Source organism: Salmo salar, chromosome 20 (assembly GCF_965601325.2).
Source record: "Salmo salar chromosome 20, fSalSal1, whole genome shotgun sequence".
NCBI lineage: Eukaryota > Metazoa > Chordata > Actinopteri > Salmoniformes > Salmonidae > Salmo > Salmo salar.
Window position 1 is genome coordinate 14,369,949 of NC_138310.1, and position 20,394 is coordinate 14,390,342.

The 20,394-nt window shown below is 44.4% G+C and overlaps 1 protein-coding gene across 3 annotated transcripts in view; it reads left to right on the top strand.

The window, feature by feature from the left end:
- Nucleotides 1-18,753: 18,753 nt before the first annotated feature.
- Nucleotides 18,754-20,394, top strand: part of LOC106580092 (BDNF/NT-3 growth factors receptor) — an 85,047-nt gene continuing 83,406 nt past the window's right edge. For 2 of the 3 annotated variants that reach the window (XM_014160731.3, XM_014160732.3), the window contains exon 1: nucleotides 18,754-19,197. In XM_014160731.3, coding sequence (XP_014016206.3) covers nucleotides 18,983-19,197 — 215 coding nt within the window. In that variant the 5' untranslated portion in view covers nucleotides 18,754-18,982. The remainder of the gene's footprint in view (nucleotides 19,198-20,394) is intronic. The other variant, XM_082966214.1, reaches the window with a different exon arrangement.

Sequence of the window (20,394 nt, forward strand, 5' to 3'; positions counted from 1 at the left end):
GAAATCCTAGATGGGAAGGGACCCTGGAGGCAGGACGGGGAGTATCTCCGTCCGAAGGAGGAAATAGAGGCAGCGAGAGCAGAACGGCGATACTATGAGGAACAAGCACGGCAGCAACGGAAGCCTGAGAGTCATCCCCAAAAAATTTGGGGGGGGCACACTTGGAGATTGGCGAAGTCGGGGTTGAGACCTGAGCCAACTCCCCGTGCTTACCGTAGGGAGCGAGTGACCGAGCAAGCACCGTGTTATGCGGGGATGCGCACTGTGTCACCAGTGTGCAGCTACAGCCCGGTGCACTCGGTGCAAGCTTCCCACAGTTGCCGTTCTAGAGTTGGCAGTGAGCCAGGAAGAATTGTGCCGGCTCAGCGTTCGTGGTCTCCAGTGCGTCTCTTCAGCCCAGGTTATCCTGCGCCAGCTCTACGCACGGCACCCCCGTTCACCAGCACAAACCAGTTCGTCCTGTGCCAGCGCTCCGCCCTTGCTGTGCAAAAGTAAACATCCAGCCAGGACGGGGTGTGCCAGCCCTAAGCTCCAGACCTCCAGTGGCGACTCCACGGCCCAGTATACCCTGTGCCTGCTCTGCGCACCCAGTCTCCTGTGCGTCTCCCCAGTCCGGTGAGACCGGTTCCAGCTCCACGTAGGAAGCCTCCAGTGATGATCTATGGTGCGAAGCCTCCAGTGATGATCCATGGTCCGAAGCCTCCAGTGATGATCCATGGCATGAAGCCTCCAGTGATGATCCATGGCCCGGAGCCTGTAGTGATAATCCATGACAAGAAGGCTGTAGGGATGATCCATGGCCCGGAGCCTGTAGAGATGATCCATGGCACGAAGCCTCCAGTGATAATCCATGGCCCGGAGCCTCCAGTGATGATCCATGGCACAAAGCCTCCAGTGATGATCCATGGCACAAAGCCTCCAGTGATGATCCATGGCGCGGAACCTGTTTTGTTATAGATGTAAATCTTCAGTTGGCTCCCTTTTCTGATCATCGTTTGATTTCCCTGAATTTACAGGCTACTAAAAAATGTAAAGGTATTCGAGGATAATGGAAATTTAGCAACACACTACTTAAAGATCCTATTCTCATTGGAAACATCAAATTGTTAGCCACAGATATTTTTGCAAGAAAAGACTTGGAAGTAGATGGGAATTCTTCAAATATAAAGTCAGAGTTGAAGCCATTAAACATGCTGAAGCACCTAAGAGAGAAAGATTTAATGAGCAAGCGTGACAGTTTTCTAAAGAAAGATAATCTATCTCAAGAAGAAGAGTCTGTATTTAAGTCTTTACAACTAGAATTTGGAACAGCTTTACACGGATTTGGCAAAGGGTGCCTTTGTCAGATCAAGAGCAAAATGGATTGAAAAGGGGGAAAGATAACACTAGTTACTTTTTTGCACTTGAAAAGAGAAACCAGAAAATAAAATCTAACTGCGCTCAAAATGAATGTGTTCTACAAAGATCCCATTATAATATCATCATTTGTCAATTCCTTTTATGAAAACCTTTACAACTCACAACTTCAGGACGATGGTTGTGAAAGCTACGTTTGCCACATTCAGAATTATATCCCTGTAATTGAGGATGATTTCCACTCAGTTTGTGATTCACCTGTGTCAATCAAAGAAATTAGAGAGGCTCTGAATTCAAAGAAAAAAGGGAATTCAAATGGCCCTGTCAGTTTAATTCTATAGGCAGTTTTGGGAGTTACTAGAAGACCCTATTTTTAATGTTTCAAGATTGCATTGAAAATGGTCTCCACTATGAAACAGGGCCTGATTTCACTGATTCCGAAGCCTGATAAACACCCTTCTCTCATTGACAATTGGAGACCATTATTAATGCGACTCAAACAGGATTTATGAAGGGCCGTAACATAAACTCCAACATTCGTTTAGTCTTGGACCTCTTAGATTATTCAGATGCAATTGACTCAGATGCTGTTGTCTTATTTTGGGACTTCTGCAAAGCCTTTGACACAATTGAACATGAATTCCTCTTTCGGTCTCTTAAACTTTTTGGTTTCGGTGAACATTTTATCAAAGTGATTTGCATGTTTTACGAAGATATAAATAGTTCTGTGTTACTAAACCTTAATGCATCCAAAAGATTCAGTATCAACAGAAGTGTATGGGATGCCCGATTTCACCCTTTTTATTCATTTTGGTAGTGGAACTTCTATCACTAGATATTCTGAATAATGCAAATCTGCATGGTTTATCCATTCTTAACTGACTGGCTGATACTACTCTTTTTTTTAAAAGACAAAGACCAGGTCGCCCATGCCCTTAATGCTATCACTGCATTCTCTATTGCATCTGGATTAAAACTGAACGTTTCTAAATGGGAAACCTTATGTTTATATGACTCTGATGATAAAGAAATAGAAAATATTTCAATTTTTACTAAAATGTCATATTCCTGAAAGATTACCCGCTAAATTGGCTTGGTGTCCTGCATTACTTTTCCCCACATAAAGCTCTTTTGTGGAATAATTTAGACTTAACTGTAAGGAATAAGTCATTGTTCTACCCTAGGTGGCATGAGAGGACTATTGATTTTATTCTTGATGTTTTCGACAACGGGGGTAATATTCTTGCATATGAACAATTTATAACATTGAATGAGTTCCCAATACCGTTCAGAGTTTATTTCTGTGATCAAAGCCATTCCCAGTAGTCTAACTACACTAATGACAACTCATCTTAGCTTTGGTGATGATCACAGAGCTTATCCAAAACTCAGTTTGGAAGGCGTGGGTTTACTTGAGAAATCTTGTTGTAATAAATACATAAGACAAATTTTCCACCGCAAGTTTAAGACCATGCTTAGCCATTGTTCTCTTTCTTACATTTTGTCATAACAAGAGATGGTCACTGTTGTTTTACAGTATACTGGGATCCTTGATTTATTTGGCATGGGCTACGATCAAACAATAGCCTGTGTTCGTAAACTGAATCCTCTGTCTGGACATTTGGTCATTTATGATCTAGCCAGGTGTCATGATTATATTTAGGAGAAGTAGAGGAGTCAGGCGCATGACACAGGGATCAATGTAAACAAACGTGTTTACTTAAATAATCAATAAGTCTTCTCCGAGGACAATACATATCGCAGAAAAAACACCTCCGTTCACACACAACAGGAAACAATTACCGACAAGACAAACAGGAAATGCAAAGGTTTAAATAATAAACATAATTAGGGAAAATCAAAACAGGTGCACAAAATAAAGACAAAACCAAACGAACAGTGAAACATCGATCGGTGGCAACTAGAAAGCCGGTGACGTCGACCGCCGAATGCCGCCCGAACAAGGAGAGGGGTCGACTTCGGCGGGAGTCGTGACAGTACCCCCCCCCCCCCCCTGACGCGCGGCTCCAGCAGCGCGCCGACACCGGCCTCGGGGACGACCCGGAGGACGGGGAGCAGGGCGATCCGGACGGAAGCGGTGAAAATCCTGGATTAATGACGGATCCAGGATGTCTTCCGCCGGTACCCAGCTTCGCTCCTCCGGGCCATACCCCTCCCACTCCACGAGGTACTGAAGGCCCCCCGCCCGACGTCTGGAGTCCATAATGGCTCGTACGGTATATGCCGGGGCCCCCTCGATGTCCAGAGGGGGCGGAGGAACCTCCCGTACCTCCTACTGCTGGAGCGGACCAGTCACCACCGGCCTGAGGAGAGACACATGGAATGAGGGGTTAATATGATAATCAGGGGGAAGTTGTAACCTATAACAAACCTCGTTCAATCTCCTCAGGACTTTAAATGGCCCCACAAACCGCGGACCCAGCTTCCGGCAGGGCAGGTGAAGGGGCAGGTTTCAGGTCGAGAGCCAGACCCGATCCCCCGGTGCATAAACCGGGGGATCGGCACTCGCCTTTTGTCGGCACTCGCCTTTTGGCGCCTGATGGCTCGTTGAAGACGTACATGGGCAGCGTTCCATGTCTCCTCCGAGTGCCGAAACCATTCATCCACCGCAGGAGCCTCGATCTGGCTCTGATGCCATGGTGCCAGGACCGGCTGATACCCTAGCACACACTGAAACGGGGTAAGGTTAGAGGAAGAGTGTCGTAGGGAATTTTGGGCCATCTCCGCCCAAGGGATAAATAATGCCCACTCTCCCGGCCGGTCCTGGCAATAGGACCGTAGAAACCTACCCACCTCTTGGTTGACTCTTTCCACCTGCCCGTTACTCTCGGGGTGGAACCCTGAGGTAAGACTGACCGAGACCCCCAGGCGTTCCATAAACGCCCTCCAGACTCTAGACGTAAATTGGGGACCCCGATCAGAGACTATATCCTCAGGCACCCCGTAGTGCCGGAATACATGGGTGAAAAGGGCCTCCGCAGTCTGTAGGGCCGTAGGGAGACCGGGCAAAGGAAGGAGACGGCAGGACTTAGAAAACCGATCCACAACGACCAGGATCGTGGTGTTACCCCGTGACGGGGGAAGATCCGTCACGAAATCCACCGATAGGTGTGACCATGGTCGTTGCGGAACGGGAAGGGGTTGTAATTTCCCTCTGGGCAGATGTCTAGGTGCCTTGCACTGTGCGCATACTGAACAGGAGGAGACATAAACCCTCACGTCCTTGGCTAACGTGGGCCACCAGTACTTCCCCGTAAGGCAGCGCACCGTCCGACCTATACCAGAATGACCAGAGGAGGGTGATGTGTGGGCCCAACAGATCAAACGATCGCGAACATCAAACGGCACGTACACGCGCCCAACGGGACATTGGGAGGGAGTGGGTTCTGCACGTGACGCCCGTTCGATGTCCGCGTCCACCTCCCATACCACCGGTGCCACCAGGCATGAGGCTGGAATTATGGGAGTGGGCTCTGTGGACCGCTCCTCTGTATCATACAGCCGGGACAGTGCGTCTGCCTTGACGTTCTGGGAACCTGGTTTGTAGGAAAGAGTGAAAACAAAGCGTGTGAAAAACATAGCCCACCTAGCCTGGCGAGGGTTCAGTCTCCTCGCTGCTTCGAATATACTCCAGATTTCGGTGGTCAGTCCAAATGAGGAAAGGGTGTCTAGCCCCCTCAAGCCAATGTCTCCACGCTTTCAGAGCCCCGACAACAGCTAACAACTCCCTATCCCCCACGTCATAGTTTCGCTCCGCCGGGCTGAGCTTCTTCGAAAAGAAAGCACAGGGGCGGAGTTTTGGTGGGTTACCCGAGCGCTGAGATAGCACAGCCCCTATTCCAGCCTCGGATGCATCCACCTCAACTATGAACGCTAAGGAGGGATCAGGATGCGCCAGCACTGGAGCCATGGTAAACAGAGCCTTCAGGTTACCAAAAGCTCTGTCCGCCTCAGCCGACCACCGCAACCACACCGGTCCCCCCTTCAGTAAGGAGGTAATGGGAGCCGCCACCTGGCCAAAGCCCCGGATAAACCTCCGGTAGTAGTTGGCAAACCCTAAAAACCGCTGCACCTCCTTTACCGTGGTTGGAGTCGGCCAATTACGCACGGCTGAAATGCAGTCAGTCTCCATCTCTACCCCTGACGCGGACAAACGGTACCCAAGGAAGGAGACGGACTGTTGAAAGAACAGACATTTCTCCGCCTTGACGTAAAGGTCATGCTCCAACAGTCGACCAAGCACTGTACGCACAAGGGACACATGCTCAGCGCGGGTGGTGGAGTATATGAAAATATCATCTATATGCACCACTACACCCCGCCCGTGCAGGTCCCTGAAGATCTCATCCACAAATGATTGGAAGACGGATGGAGCATTCATTAACCCATACGGCATGACGAGGTACTCATAGTGCCCAGATGTAGTGCTAAATGCCGTCTTCCACTCATCCCCTCCCCTGATACGCACCAGGTTGTACGCGCTCCTGAGGTCCAATTTTGTGAAGAAGCGCGCCCCGAGCAATGACTCTGTCATACTGGCGATCAGAGGTAGCGGGTAACTGTATTTCACAGTAATCTGGTTCAAACCTTGATAGTCAATGCACGGGCATAAACCTCCATCCTTCTTCTTCACAAAAAAAGATGCTCGAGGAGACAGGTGAAATGGAGGGCCGAATGTATCCCTGTCCCAGAGATTCAGCGACATATGTTTCCATAGCCGCCGTCTCCTCCTGTGACAGAGGATACACGTGACTCCTGGGAAGTGCAGCACCCTCCAGGAGATTTATCGCACAATCCCCCGGTCGATGGGGTGGTAATTGAGTCGCCTTCCTTTTACAGAAGGCGATTGCCAAATCGGCATATTCGGGAGGAATGTGCAAGGTGGAAACCTGGTTTGGACTTTCCACTGTAGTGGCACCTAAGGAAACACCTAAACACCTCCCTGAACACTGACAGGACCATCCCTTGAGAACCCTCTGTTGCCACGAAATAATAGGATCATGAGAAGCCAACCAGGGAAGCCACAACACAACGGGAAACGCAGGAGCGTCAATCAGATAGAGACTAATACTCTCTTCATGACTCTCCTGCGTCACCATAGCAATGGGAACTGTGACCTCCCTAATTAGCCCAGACCCCAAAGGACGACTATCTAGGGCATGTATGGGGAAGGGAACATCAACGGGAACAATAGGAATCCCTAATCTATTGGCCAAAGACCGATCTATAAAGTTCCCAGCTGCGCCTGAATCTACTAGCAAACATTACGTGGCGAACAGGGGTTGAAAATGCTTAGAGGGAATCCGAAAGTGAAGGAGGAGGCAGGAGACGATTATGGCTAAGGAGGTGCATGTGCATGGACGTCGGAGGATCTGGCCGAGGAGATCGCCAGGGCCGATCACCAGAGCACAGAGGCCGCTTGAGGGTGACTGTTAGAAGGATGGCGGCTGAAGTGGGCATGGGTGCTTCTGCGACTGAGTTTCACGCGGATTCTACTGGACGGACCGAAGGGGTGCCGTCGATTCTGCGTGACAAGGAGGTTGGAGCTCAGGATGTAAACAAACATGGCCGCGCCCAGTCTCTGAATAGTATCTGTTAAGACCCCGAAGTTCTCTGGTAAGGCGGATTGGGAAGCTTTTCATGCTCAGTTTGAACTGTTAGCTCATTCTGGGGTGTTGTCGAATGAAGATGGGGCACTGCAGTTAGCTTTGTGCCTCACGGATGATGCTCTGTCCTGTTTGATATTGATTAGCCCCGAAGACAGACGTGATTATGGGGCTTTAGTTGGAGCACTGAGGAGGCGCTTTGGACAGTGTGTACACTGCTGCGCTCCAAACTGAGTAATAGACGCAGGCAGCCTGGAGAGCCACTATGGGTGCTAGCACATGCTCACATGCCCCCCTCCGTGCAGAGCAAGCTAGAACGGGAACAGTTCATACAGGCACTCTCTCCTACGGAGCTGCGCACACAGACCCAGCTAGCTCATCCTGAGTCATTGCAGAAAGCCTTGGAGATGGCTTTGGAGAGGGAGCTCGTGTGGGCTGGTGCTTCAGCTGGGGATTTGGTGGGGGTGCATGGAGACACACCCACTGTGCGGGCTATGCTGCAGCCCAGAGCCGGAAAAGCTTGCATGGGTGGCTGAAATGACTGAACTCATTCATGCTGTGTCGCTACAGGTGGCACGAAACACACGCCCTGGTCCCATGGTCTGCTGGGGGTGTTGCCAGCCAGGCCATCTGCACTGGAATTGCCCCATGTCCCCAAGAGCTCCGGGAAATGGCTCAGGGTCCACATAGACACGGCAGTGCGGACCCCTGACTCTTTCTCCCCACCACCATCTTCAGTAGGAGCCCACCAGCATGGACGGGGGAGCAAGGCTCCACTTCCCCAAGAAGCAGACGAGTGCAAGCAGATGGAGCCTATTGTTGTGGTGGGCCGGACCTGTGTTGGGGACGTTTGTCATGCCCCTGTCACTGTGGAGGGGGTGCCCTGCTCTGCCCTGGTGGACACTGGGATATTGTGCCAGGTTGGACTCAGTTTGAGCCGACAACTGTGCAGCTCCTCACAGTCACAGGTGAGCTGACACTCATGAAAGGGAAGGGAATAATGACTCTGACAGTAGGGGGCATGCCCCCCCCTAATGTCACATTCACACAACCCAACAACCCCCTTACTCAAACAGTTAAAGCAGCAGAGACTCATGGCTGACCCCCCTCCCCCACATCTGTGTGACTTTTCCCCAGCCCCTCTGTCACCTACGGCTGTGTGTTATATTCCCCCAGCGACCTCCATGACACATCCCTATGTGAGTCTGCCCCCCTCCCCCCCAGCCCAGCTCAGCTAACCCAGATGGGAGAGGAGAGGACACTGTCTGCAGTGAGAGAGATATGGGGGAGGAACTGTGTTGGTCTTGACCCCGAGCAGCAAGAACTGTTGTGGCAGTTGCTGTTTGAGTTCAGAGACAGCTTTGCTCTGAGTGAGGAAGAGGTGGGTCAGACTCATCTGGTGCAGCATGAAATCGACACAAGTGATGCTCGACCCATCAAGATGCGCACCTGCCGTATCCCGCTGGCACGCCAGGAGGCAGCAGTCAAGGCTGTGTTGGAAACTTCATCGTGCTCTCAGACAGCCCATGGGCGGCGCCAGTTGACATGGTTCCTAAGAAAGGGGGCAAGCTGAGGTTCTGTGCGGACTACAGGCGGCTGAATGAGGTAACCAGGAAGGACTCATACCCCATACCCCGTATCGATGAGTCACTGGACCTGGTTAGGGGGTCCTCCTGGTTCTCCTCACTAGACCTCAGCAGTGGCTACTGGCAGGTGCCCCTCTCCCCAGAAGCCAGAGCCAAAACTGTGTTATATATATATATATATATATATATAGGACTCAATCAGAGGCAACGAGAAAGCACCTGCCTCCAATTGAGAGTCCAACCCCCCATCAACCTAAACATAGAAATACAACAAACCAGAAAGAACATAGAAATACAAAACATAGAACATAGACCAAAACCCAGAAATAATAAATCAAACACCCTACTACATAAATCACCACCCCGAACCACATAAACAAAATACCCTCTGCCACGTCCTGACCAAACTACAATAACAAATAACCCTTATACTGGTCAGGACGTGACAATATTTTGTTCTTTAGCGTATTAAATTGAAACATGTTCTTGTATTTGTTTGAAGTGTCTATTTTTAATAAACCCTGTTTGATTGATATTTATCAAGTCTGGTAAGACTTACTAAATTGAGTGACTTGTGTTCTCTTTTGTATAAATAGGGGCGCTACTTTCTCCCAAAATGTTAATTAGAATTCTATGGGAAAGCCGTCCATTCCTGGTGCTTTTCTCCCCGTGAATGTTTTAACAGTGTCTAATATTTATTTTATGGTGATCTCTGTTTTAAGTGATTATTTTTTGTCCTCTGATAATTGTGATGTATATAGATTTTCATAGAACTTTTAAAATTGTCATTAATCGCATTGGAGTTTCTAATTAATGCACCTGTATCTTTTAAAATTATAACTGGTTTGGCGTGTATTTGTTTTGTGAGGGCTGCGAGATGTTTACCAGGTTTTTTTGCCATTAAGTAGTTGGCTTTATTTGAGTTCAACATGTAGTTGTTGACTCTTCAAAAGTAAAGTATCATATTCCTGCTTAAGTTCTGACATTCTATTTTCTTCTTTACCTTGTAAAGATTTTTTATGGGCTTTTTCTAAGATATTGAATTACTTTTATTTTTATTTCTAACTCAGATTTAACTTTTGCTGAGTATGAGATTATTATCATTCCCCTAATGTACAACTTAAAAGCATCCCACATTATATTGGAGTTCGGCTTTTCTCTGTCCTCTGTTTACATTTGTAATGGTATTTTTTTTTTTTACATATTTAATACATTTCGGGTCTTGAATATGGCCTCTGTTTATTCTCCATATTCTGTCGTTAAGTGTATTTTCTGTTGGTGTAATTAAGCATGATACCGAAGAATGATCAAATATCACAGATATTTTTGAACGCAGTAAATTCTTGAGTGCATTTTTGGAGAAAAAATATGTAGTCAATTCTTAAATAGCTTTTCTTACTTTGAGAAAAAAAGGAGTAGTCTTTTATATTTGGGAATAGTAATATCCAGGTGTCCTGTAAATAATTTGTAGAGATCACATTTTTCAGCCTCTTTGGAGGTTCCTTGAATTTACGTTTTTTATTGCTACGTCTGTCAATTTTATCAAATGTATAATTTAAAATGCCTGCTAAAATAATAGTTCCTGTCTGGATTTGATCTAATATAGCTTGAATTATATCTAGAAACACTAGATTTGCCCCTGGTGGGATATTCAGTGCATTCGGGAAGTATTCAGACCACTTCCCTTTTTCCACATTTTGTTACGTTACAGCCTTATTCTAAAATCTATTAAATTAAATGTTTGATGAGTAAATATGACAAAGCAAAAACAGGTTTGTTGAAATGTTTGTAAATGTATTAAAAACAGAAATACCTTATTTACATAAGTATTCAGACACTTTGCTATGAGACTCGAAATTGAGCTCCGGTACATCCTGTTTCCATTCGTCATCCGTGAGATGTTTCTACAACTTGATTGGAGTCCACCTGTAATAAATTCAACTGATTGGACATGATTTGGAAAGGCACACATCTGTCTATATAAGGTCCCACAGTTGACAGTGCATGTCAGAGCAAAACCCAAGCCATGAGGTCGAATGAATTGTCCGTAGAGCTCAGAGACAGGATTAGGTCGAGGCACATATCTGGGGAAGAGTACCAAAACATTTCTGCAGCATTGAATGTCCCCAAGAACACAGTGGCTTCCATCATTCTTAAATGGAAGAAGATTGGAACCCCCGAAGCTCTTCATAGAGCTGAGCAATCGGTGGAGAAGGGCCTTGGTTAGGTAGGTGACCAAGAACCCGATGGTCACTCTGACAGAGTTCTAGAGTTCCTCTGTGGAGATGGGAAACCCTTACAGAAGGGCAACCATCTCTTCAGCGCTCCACCAATCAGGTCTTTATGGTAGAGTGGCCAGACGGAAGCCACTCCTCAGTAAAAGGTACATGACAGCCCACTTGGAGTTTGCCAAAAGGCACCTAAAGGACTCTCAGACCATGAGAAACAATATTCTCTGGTCTGATGAAACCAAGATTGAACTCTTTGGCCTGAATGCCAAGCGTCACATCTGGAGGAAACCTGGCACCATCCCTATGGTGGCGGCAGCATCGTGCTATGGGGATGTTTTTCAGCGGCAGGGACTGGTAGACTAGTCAGGATCCAGAGCGCTCAGAACCTCAGACTGGGGAGAAGGTTTACCTTCCAACAGGACAAAGACCCTAAGCACACAGCCAAGACAATACAGGAGTGGCTTCAGGACAAGTCTCTGAATGTCCTTGAGTGGCCCAGCCAGAGCCCAGACTTGAACCCAATTGACCATCTCTGGAGAGACCTGAAAATAGCTGTGCAGCGACGCTCTCCATCCAACCTGACAGAGCTTGAGAGGATCTGGGAGAAAGAAGAAGAATGGGAGAAACTCCCCAAATACAGGTGTGCCAAGTTTGTAGTGTCATACCCAAGAAAACTCGAGGCTGTAATTGCTGCCAAAGGTGATTAAACAAAGTACTGAATAAAGGGTCTGAATACTTATGTAAATGTGATATTTCAGTTTTATTTTTATATATATTTTAAAAAAGATCTAAAAAAATAGTTTTTGCTTTGCCATTATTGGGTATTGTGTGTAGATTGATGAGGGGGGAAAAAACAATGTAATCCATTTTAGAATAAAGCTGTAACCTAACAAAAGTCAAGGGATCTGAATAGTTTCCGAATGCACTGTACAATGAAATCTATTAGTTTTTTTTCACCATGTAAGGTACAATTCAACATTAGAAAACGTCCTTCTTGGTCTTTGTGTTGGGATATGAGGGAAAAGGGTGTATTCTTATTTATCAGGATTCCTACACCTCTGCTGTTACTACAATAGGTGGCAGTTCCACTTTAAATATAACATTTCTCCTTTTTTGAAATGTAACTCTTGCAGGAAAACCACATCTAATGACAATTTCTTTAAATGTTCAAGAACCGTATGCAGGTCTCCTTCTTCCTTGTCTTTTGTTAAGGGCAATATTATCATGTTGTTTCCTCTGTCTTTTTTCTTGCAGGTCCAGTTCAATGTCTAAAGTTTGCAACTTTGTGTCCAAAATGCTAATTTTGTTGTCTTGTTCATTCATGCGCATGCCTTCTTTGTGCGTGTCTAACAAGGTAGCCTCTACTTTCTTTTCGAGTACATCTACTTTTGTAATAACAGATTGTAGCAGTTAGTTTGTTTTGGTGTGCGTTGAGAGCAATTTAGATATGTTTTCCGGGACAGCCTTTAACTGTTCATTACTCTCGTTTGCGTCTCCTAGTTGCTTCTCGTCGTTTCCTCTGGGGGAAGCCATGGCTTGTTGGAGTCTCGTCGCCGCAGTGCTTTACCAACTGATTGTTTGGCTGTTATACATAACTGATTGCTCTCACTCTCCCAGTTCCTTGGGGATATGTTGATTTATTGATTTTAGAGGCTTGATTTAAACATTGTTGTCTGGTTTCTGGTTTTCTTTAATGTCTCTGTTTCCAGCTTGAAGGTAGTAAGAGGTCGTTTTGTGAGCCAATGCTAACTAGTGTTAATGCAATGGATGGAAGTCTATAGGTATGTGCTAACATGCTATAAACATGCTATAAAATATGTACAATATTAACAGAGCTCTCTGCCTAGACTACCTCATGGTGTCATGGCAACCACGAAACCAATATATACAGTACCAGTCAAAGGTTTGGAAACACCTACAGTGAGGGAAAAAAGTATTTGATCCCCTGCTCACCGTCAAATATGGAGGTGGAAACATTATGCTTTGGGGGTGTTTTTCTGCTAAGTGGACAGGACAACTTCACCGCATCAAAGGGACGATGGACGGGGCCATGTACTGTCAAATCTTGGGTGAGAACCTCCTTCCCTCAGCCAGGGCATTGCAAATGGGTCGTGGATGGGTATTCCAGCATGACAATGACCCAAAACACACGGCCAAGGCAACAAAGGAGTGGCTCAAGAAGAAGCACATTAAGGTCCTGGAGTGGCCTAGCCAGTCTCCAGACCTTAATCCCATAGAAAATCTGTGGAGGGAGCTGAAGGTTCGAGTTGCCAAACGTCAGCCTCGAATGCTTAATGACTTGGAGAAGATCTGCAAAGAGGAGTCGGACAAAATCCCTCCTGAGATGTTTGCAAACCTGGTGGCCAACTACAAGAAACGTCTGACCTCTGTGATTGCCAACAAGGGTTTTGCCACCAAGTACTAAGTCATGTTTTGCAGAGGGGTCAAATACTTATTTCCCTCATTAAAATGCAAATCATTTTCTAACATTTTTGACATGCGTTTTCTGGATTTTTTGTTGTTGTTATTCTGTCTCTCACTGTTCAAATAAACCTACCATTAAAATTATAGACTGATAATTTCTTTGTCAGTAGGCAAACGTACAAAATCAGCAGGGGATCAAATACTTTTTCCCTCACTTTACCCCTTCCAGGGTTTTCCTTTATTTTAACTATTTTCTACACTGTAGAATAATAGTGAAGACATCAAAACTATGAAATACCACATATGGAATCATGTAGTAACCAAAAACGTGTTAAACAAATCAAAATATATTTGAGATTCTTCAAAGTCGTCACCCTTTGCCTTGATAACAGCTTTACACACTCTTGGCATTCTCTCAACCAGCTTCCTGAGGAAGGCTTTTCCAACAGTCTTGAAGGAGTTCCCACATATCCTGAGCATTTATTAGACACCCAGTGATTGTTTAAAAATAAAAAGACTGCTTGGGGGCTTTAAGAAGTGACCATTTCAGCAAGAAGTCTGACTGTTGTTCAGATAGTTTTTTTTGACCGATACTGAACACAAAACATGACCAATTAATAATTTATTTCAGATCATAAAGTTAATACATAATTCCTGAGTCTACCTATCAGAATAAAGGTCAAGCCAAAACATAATACATTAGCCATTGTGACATCACTGCTGTACAATTCACTTCTTCCCAAACCTTTTAGCGCTGTGACCCACCTAAAGCTTTGGGAGTCTTCTCATGACTCAACATGTCAACAGAACCAATGCCATACTGTCTAATGTGCAACAACAACAATGTTTCTAGGCAGAACTGGACTATAACCAGTGGGTCCCCTTCCACCATTTGTGAAACGGTGAGGTAAGCACTGGAGAGCTATATTTACCATTGTAAATGGTAAAGAAAACGGACTGAAACAGTGAGGGACTTCCTGGTATTGTCCCCAAAATATTTTTTCTTTACTTTTTCCATTGTGTGCCCTTATGAACACTGCCCTGATCTGAAGGGATTGGAGAAGTGAAAGCAATATGGCTGAGATCCAGCTTGTTTCAGAGGCCAGGAAAGGAAGATTGGCATTGCCAAACCTTGACAGATATTGATCTGCAGTGTCATGAGTAGTTAAGTATGCCTACTACACCCAAGTTAATTTTAATGACACCACATCAAACACCAGAAGGTTTAAATGAAATTTGTTGCAATGGATAATTGGGCAAATATCAACTTAATGTCTGCATAGAAAAAAATCTTGGACTCTGAATGAATGAAACAAACAATAAAATAAGATTTTCATCATTAGCTTAATATATTACACTATAGTGCCTATATGAACCATTAATATAGAAATTAAGATCTTACTTTAAATAAATATTGGATATTTTTGTCACTCATTGGATGCAGCCACAAAGACAGACATAGCTTCAGGACAATAGCCTACAAGGTTTTTTCTTACCCAGTGATCTACTTTGTGGGCATGCATTTTTGCTCAATGGCCACAGAGGGGCAGTACATGATTTGTCTTTGGTACCATGGCGATTAGCTAGTGTTGGAAATTTACCAGTCATCTGATGATTTTCAGTAACCTGTACTGTTCTCTTTGAAGTAGAAGGAATAATCAATATAAGCTTAAATATTACACATGTGTACGCAGAATGAAGGCTAAACCCATGTGAGTGTCCAAGCTAGATCAACATCGAATTGACCATTGGACATGTAAAGAACAGAACGTAAGCAGAATCTGTGTAGATGAGGCAAGGTAAACTAACAAGACGTGACTGGTCTGGGCCATATCTGATCTTGTGAAGGCTACTTGACACGCATATAAGTTAAGCATACATTGATAACGTAGGTCTGAACTTGTAAAGATCTTTGGACAGGAACATTAGCCAAGGGGTATGCATGTCATGCCACCAATAGAATCTATGCCCCAATATCTGAGCCAATAAGAGAATGGAAACTATGTAACAAAGCAAATGGGGTGATGACGTTATGTAAAGGTAAAAATGTATAAAAGCCAAGCACCAAGAATGAGGAGGCAGTTCTTCCATGGTGCTCGGCTTTGTTGCTCTCTGCAATAAAAGTCTAATTGAATTCACAAGCTCCGGTATCTGAGTAGTATTTGTTTTAATATTTTCCACAACACTAGCTTTGAAATAGACTTGATTTCCCAGACCAAGCTGTAGGCCAATTTTGGGGGATAATACCACAGATGGAGGGGAAGTTAGTTATAAGCAGAGCCATACATGGCATATTTTCAAGCCATTTTTCGAGTTAACTCAGGGCTGTCGTAATTAGCCATTACAATGAATAGGCTAATCTACATAATATCCCGTTTATCTATGTTTACCAATCGATTGTTATCACGTTGGATGATTGTGGACTATTTTCCCTGGAGTATTTTACAGAGTATTTGGAAAAGACGTTTGAGGTGTGGGTGGTGCTCCCCGGCATGCACCAACTCAGTTAAACCAGTTCCGGTGCAAAAGCCAGAGACCACTAATAAAAAGTCCCACAATTCCCCTCTAATGCTTTTCCATTTCACTCACTCACACCCCGTCCCTCCACACACAAACTATCCTCTTTTTCCAATGAAACATTTTTGTATGAAGGTCAGTTAGCCAGTGTCAAATTTGATCAACAAAAAATATAGTTGCTAATTTGCTACCTGAGACTTATTTGATCGAATAGACGTTTTATCGTGGTTAGGTTGTTGTGAAAGCACTGATTTAAGTGGAAGCACCTGGCATTTCGGAAACTAAAAAAAGAATAGGACTTTATATCAGAGTTGTTTGTACCTGTTGTTCACATGCAAATCTGCCCTCTCATTGGCTGAATGGTCCCACCTTATCTCGGTCACTCGACAATCTTGTCAATAAAATAGATCATCTGTGATGTAACTGAGCTACAGTGTGTACCATGACCTAGAGGGGCTATATCATGTGCAAACATATTGGTACTTTTGGATTACTATTACAGGGATATTTGGATGTTAATTTGATTCGTTCTGACATTTCTTGATATCTTGTCAAAAAAATTTTATAGATTATTGTGTACTGTTTGGCATGTAATACATGGTTAGGAGCTAGTAACATAAGTATGTCACTGCACCCGCTACAACATCTGCTAAACTGTGTACGTGACCAATAAACTTGGATTTGATTTGATATGCACACCGTACCATGCTCAACCCCAATTTGGAGACACCCCCATAGATTTGTAGAGACAGACTCACCTCGGTAATTAGGCATATGCTCCTCAATACAGACATAGGCTACCTTTTGTGCATCACTGCACACGTCACATCCTATCCTCACATGGGGAGAACGTGCGACTGAGAACTGGTCTGTGTGTGCGTGCGTGCGTGCGTGCGTGTGTGATGTGTGATGTGGCAACCCACAAAGCACGGACAGACACTTTTTTTGTCTATGTTTGGTTCAGATTTTGTCCCGTCCTGTAATGAACTATACTGTACTCTACTGTATTCTACTCAACTGAATTAAACTACTGTGTAGCACTGTAATGTACTCTACTCTACTGAATAAAACTCTACTGTCCTGTAACATACCATCAGTGCATTCAGCTCATGTATTGAAACAACAACTTAACACAGTCATAGCAAGAAAAAAATATTTAAGTAACCGTTACTGAGAATGTTATTGTAGTTGAAGTGGTCTGTTAGTTTATTCTGTAGGTTGGACCACTTTGAACATCATCGCTGACAGTTTTAAAGCATTTAAAAAAGCTAACATAAGTGCATGTGACAGATGGGAGCAATAATAAATATGCTATGTTGCAATCTTCATTTGGCTCCTCTTTCCAATATCACAGTGAGGGAAAAAATATTTGATCCCCTGCTGATTTTGTACGTTTGCCCACTGACAAAGAAATGATCAGTCTATAAGTTTAATGGTAGGTTTATTTGAACAGTGAGAGACAGAATAACAACAACAAAATCCTGAAAAACGCATGTCAAAAATGTTATAAAATGATTTGCATTTTAATGAGGGAAATAAGTATTTGACCCCTCTGCAAAACATGACTTAGTACTTGGTGGCAAAACCCTTGTTGGCAATCACAGAGGTCAGATGTTTCTTGTAGTTGGCCACCAGGTTTACACACAGTGAATGGCCGGGTTACAATTTTGACTTAAATCTACTTGAAAATCTATGGCAAATCCTGAAAATTGTTGTCTAGCCATGATCAACAACCAATTTGACAGAGCTTGATGAATTTTGAAAAGAATAATAAGCAAATGTTGCACAATCCAGGTGTGGAAAGCTCTTAGCGACTTACCCAGAAAGATTCACAGTTGTAATTGCTGCCAAGAGTGCTTCTACAAAGTGTTGAATCAGGGGTGTGAATACTTATGTAAATGTGATATTTCTGTATTTCATTTTCAATAAATTTGCAAACATTTCTAAAATCATGTTTTCACTTCGTCATTATTGGTATTGTGTATAGATGAGAGAAATGAATATGTAATCCATTTTGAATTCAGGTTGTAACACAACAAAATGTGAACAAAGTCAAGGCACTGTATGTATAGTTGAAATTTGACCATACAGTCAATTACCATACATATTTTCAACATCTGTAGGCTAAATGACCTCTTTTCAATTTCATTCAGAGCCGAAAATTAACCTGATTTAAACATCTGGAAAATATGTATTTTCAACATCCGGAAAATACATATTTTTAAACGTTTAATTTAGAACCTTAAATTAACTTATCTTTTAGATGCATTTTCAATGTCCCTCCACTACAGACGACATGTTATTGATTCACTACATGCCGGCTGAAATATTTATGGTTATGAAATGGAGCATAATGATTTAATAAGGTGATGGAGGCTGGTACACCGCGGCTAAAGAGGGAAATGATTGGTGACTGAGAGTGCCCTTATGCCCCGCTGTGCCAGTGGGATAAGTCAAATGTCATTGAAGCAGATGCACACCTGCGCTGTCATTTTGTTTTTTTAATTATCACATTATTTTCTATTCGAATACACTCTGGCTGTAAACCAAGCCCCATATTTCTCATGCCCGATGTTATGCTATTTGTCCATTATAGCCTACAAGGACACCAACGCATCTCGTCCGACCGAGACACTGCTAAAAACAAGACCGGTGAATGACGGGGAGGAGAGCCCTTTAACCCCTGGCCATCTGGAACAATCAGCGTGGAATCGGAACTAAAACAATGGCTGGAGGGCGTATTCTTGACGGCGATCTATAACATACTGTATGTTTTGATGTTGGCTGGCCTACCCGCGCCGCCTCCTCCTCAGTGCACTGCTTGAACAACGCAACAATAAACCGTGCGCGCTTTCGGCTCCGTCGTCTCTGTTCATTATCTATTCATCCACGGCTCTGCCTCTGGCAGACCTGCACAGGACATAGGGTTTTGTGTGGAATTATCAGTGCCAGTGTCATCTGACTGAGAGGAGAGAGAGAGAGAGAGAGAGAGAGAGAGAGAGAGAGGAGAGAGAGAGAGAGGAGAGAGGAGAGAATCCTTGGCATACACACACGTCTGTGTCTCTATGTGAATTTGAGTGACTGGCTGGATTCTTGTGGAGACGAACGGAACGGATAAACCCATTTTCAGCATCTCACCCATTTGCGCAGAGAGCGGCTGGTGCTTGCTCGTCTGGGTTAAGCATTTGACAGCGTCTCTTTCTGCTGGAGCTTGGTTGATCCAAGCCGTCCGTGGCCGGGCATGGAGGGAGCCGAGATGAGCGCCTTTCGGAGGGGTAGTGGGGTGATTCTGTTCGGGTTGTGTTGCGTACTAATGGGTCTGTGGAGGCTCGGGGCCGCCTGCCCCGCGTCCTGCTCCTGCAGCGGGACCAGGATCACCTGTGTGGACCAGGAGCGGGGTATCATGGCTTTCCCCGTGTTGCAGTCGGAGCTGGAGATGGACAACATTACCGACATGTGAGTCACTGTCCATGATCCATCACCGGACCCAACATACAGGCCTCGGCCTATGACAGATGTGTCTTCCACGAAATGAGTGCCTTTTGAGTCACTTTGATATTTTAAGTAGCGATTGTGGACCAATATTGAATTGTAAAAGCCTATTATATTAGTTCAATTGCGCTTTAATTTAGACCACATGAGAATTCAATAAATCTGAATTCTGACATGTCCTTCCATGCACCCTCTATGACTTCAAGGAAGATTTGTATCCACATGATCCCAACATTTCTAAAACACGTCACCATCGTTGTAAAGCTGTAGTTATGTTGTTGCTTTGACAGTCATTTCTGAAGATGATTATTCATTTAACGTGATTAGTGATTCATTTACATCTGTCCCTCATTTTAAGGTAAACCCGATTACATGAACTGAACTCTCATTTTAATGTCGTGAAACTATTCCTTTTTAATACATCTAACAGTTAAACCATAGTGTAAAAGCAGGTGAGCTGGTTCTACTCTTCTTTGGCCATGTTCTGGTGTTTTGTGAACATGTGCTCTTTATGACAGAATGTTAAAATGAGGTGAAATCCAACGTTTAAAAAAAAAATCAAGTTACACTACTCAAAAGGCACACAATTGGTGGAATGACCAGACATAACCTGCACACAATAAAGAGGTGAAAAAAGCCTATGCGTTTTAGGCTATCAAGAGTAGAATTGAAGGTTCAATCGAATGGCCAATTCTCAGTCAACGGTTGGGCTGTTTGAATTGGCTAATAAAACTTATTTTATAGTTTTGCAGCAGTGATGTTAGGAAAATAAATGTGTGTGTGTGTGTGTGTGTGTGTGTGTGTGTGTGTGTGTGTGTGTGTGTGTGTGTGTGTGTGTGTGTGTGTGTGTGTGTGTACACGCGCTCGAGTGTGTATGTCAGTGTGAGAGCGGTGGGGACTACTGAACCGCGAGGGAGACTGTTGTGGCGCTATCGGTACCGATCGACGCTCCACGGTGGCTCCGGGAAGAGGTGCAGTCCTACTCCCGCAAATATTTGCAAGGACAATGGGCCCGAAAGCCTACAATTATATATTCAGATTTGTTTTGCGTCTATTTTGAAAAAAAAAATGAATTGGCCTAGACTAAATTAATTTCCACACACGTTTCAGAGCTGAAGACAAACAGAGAATCAAAAGTACAGCATTTAGAATTCTGAGGAC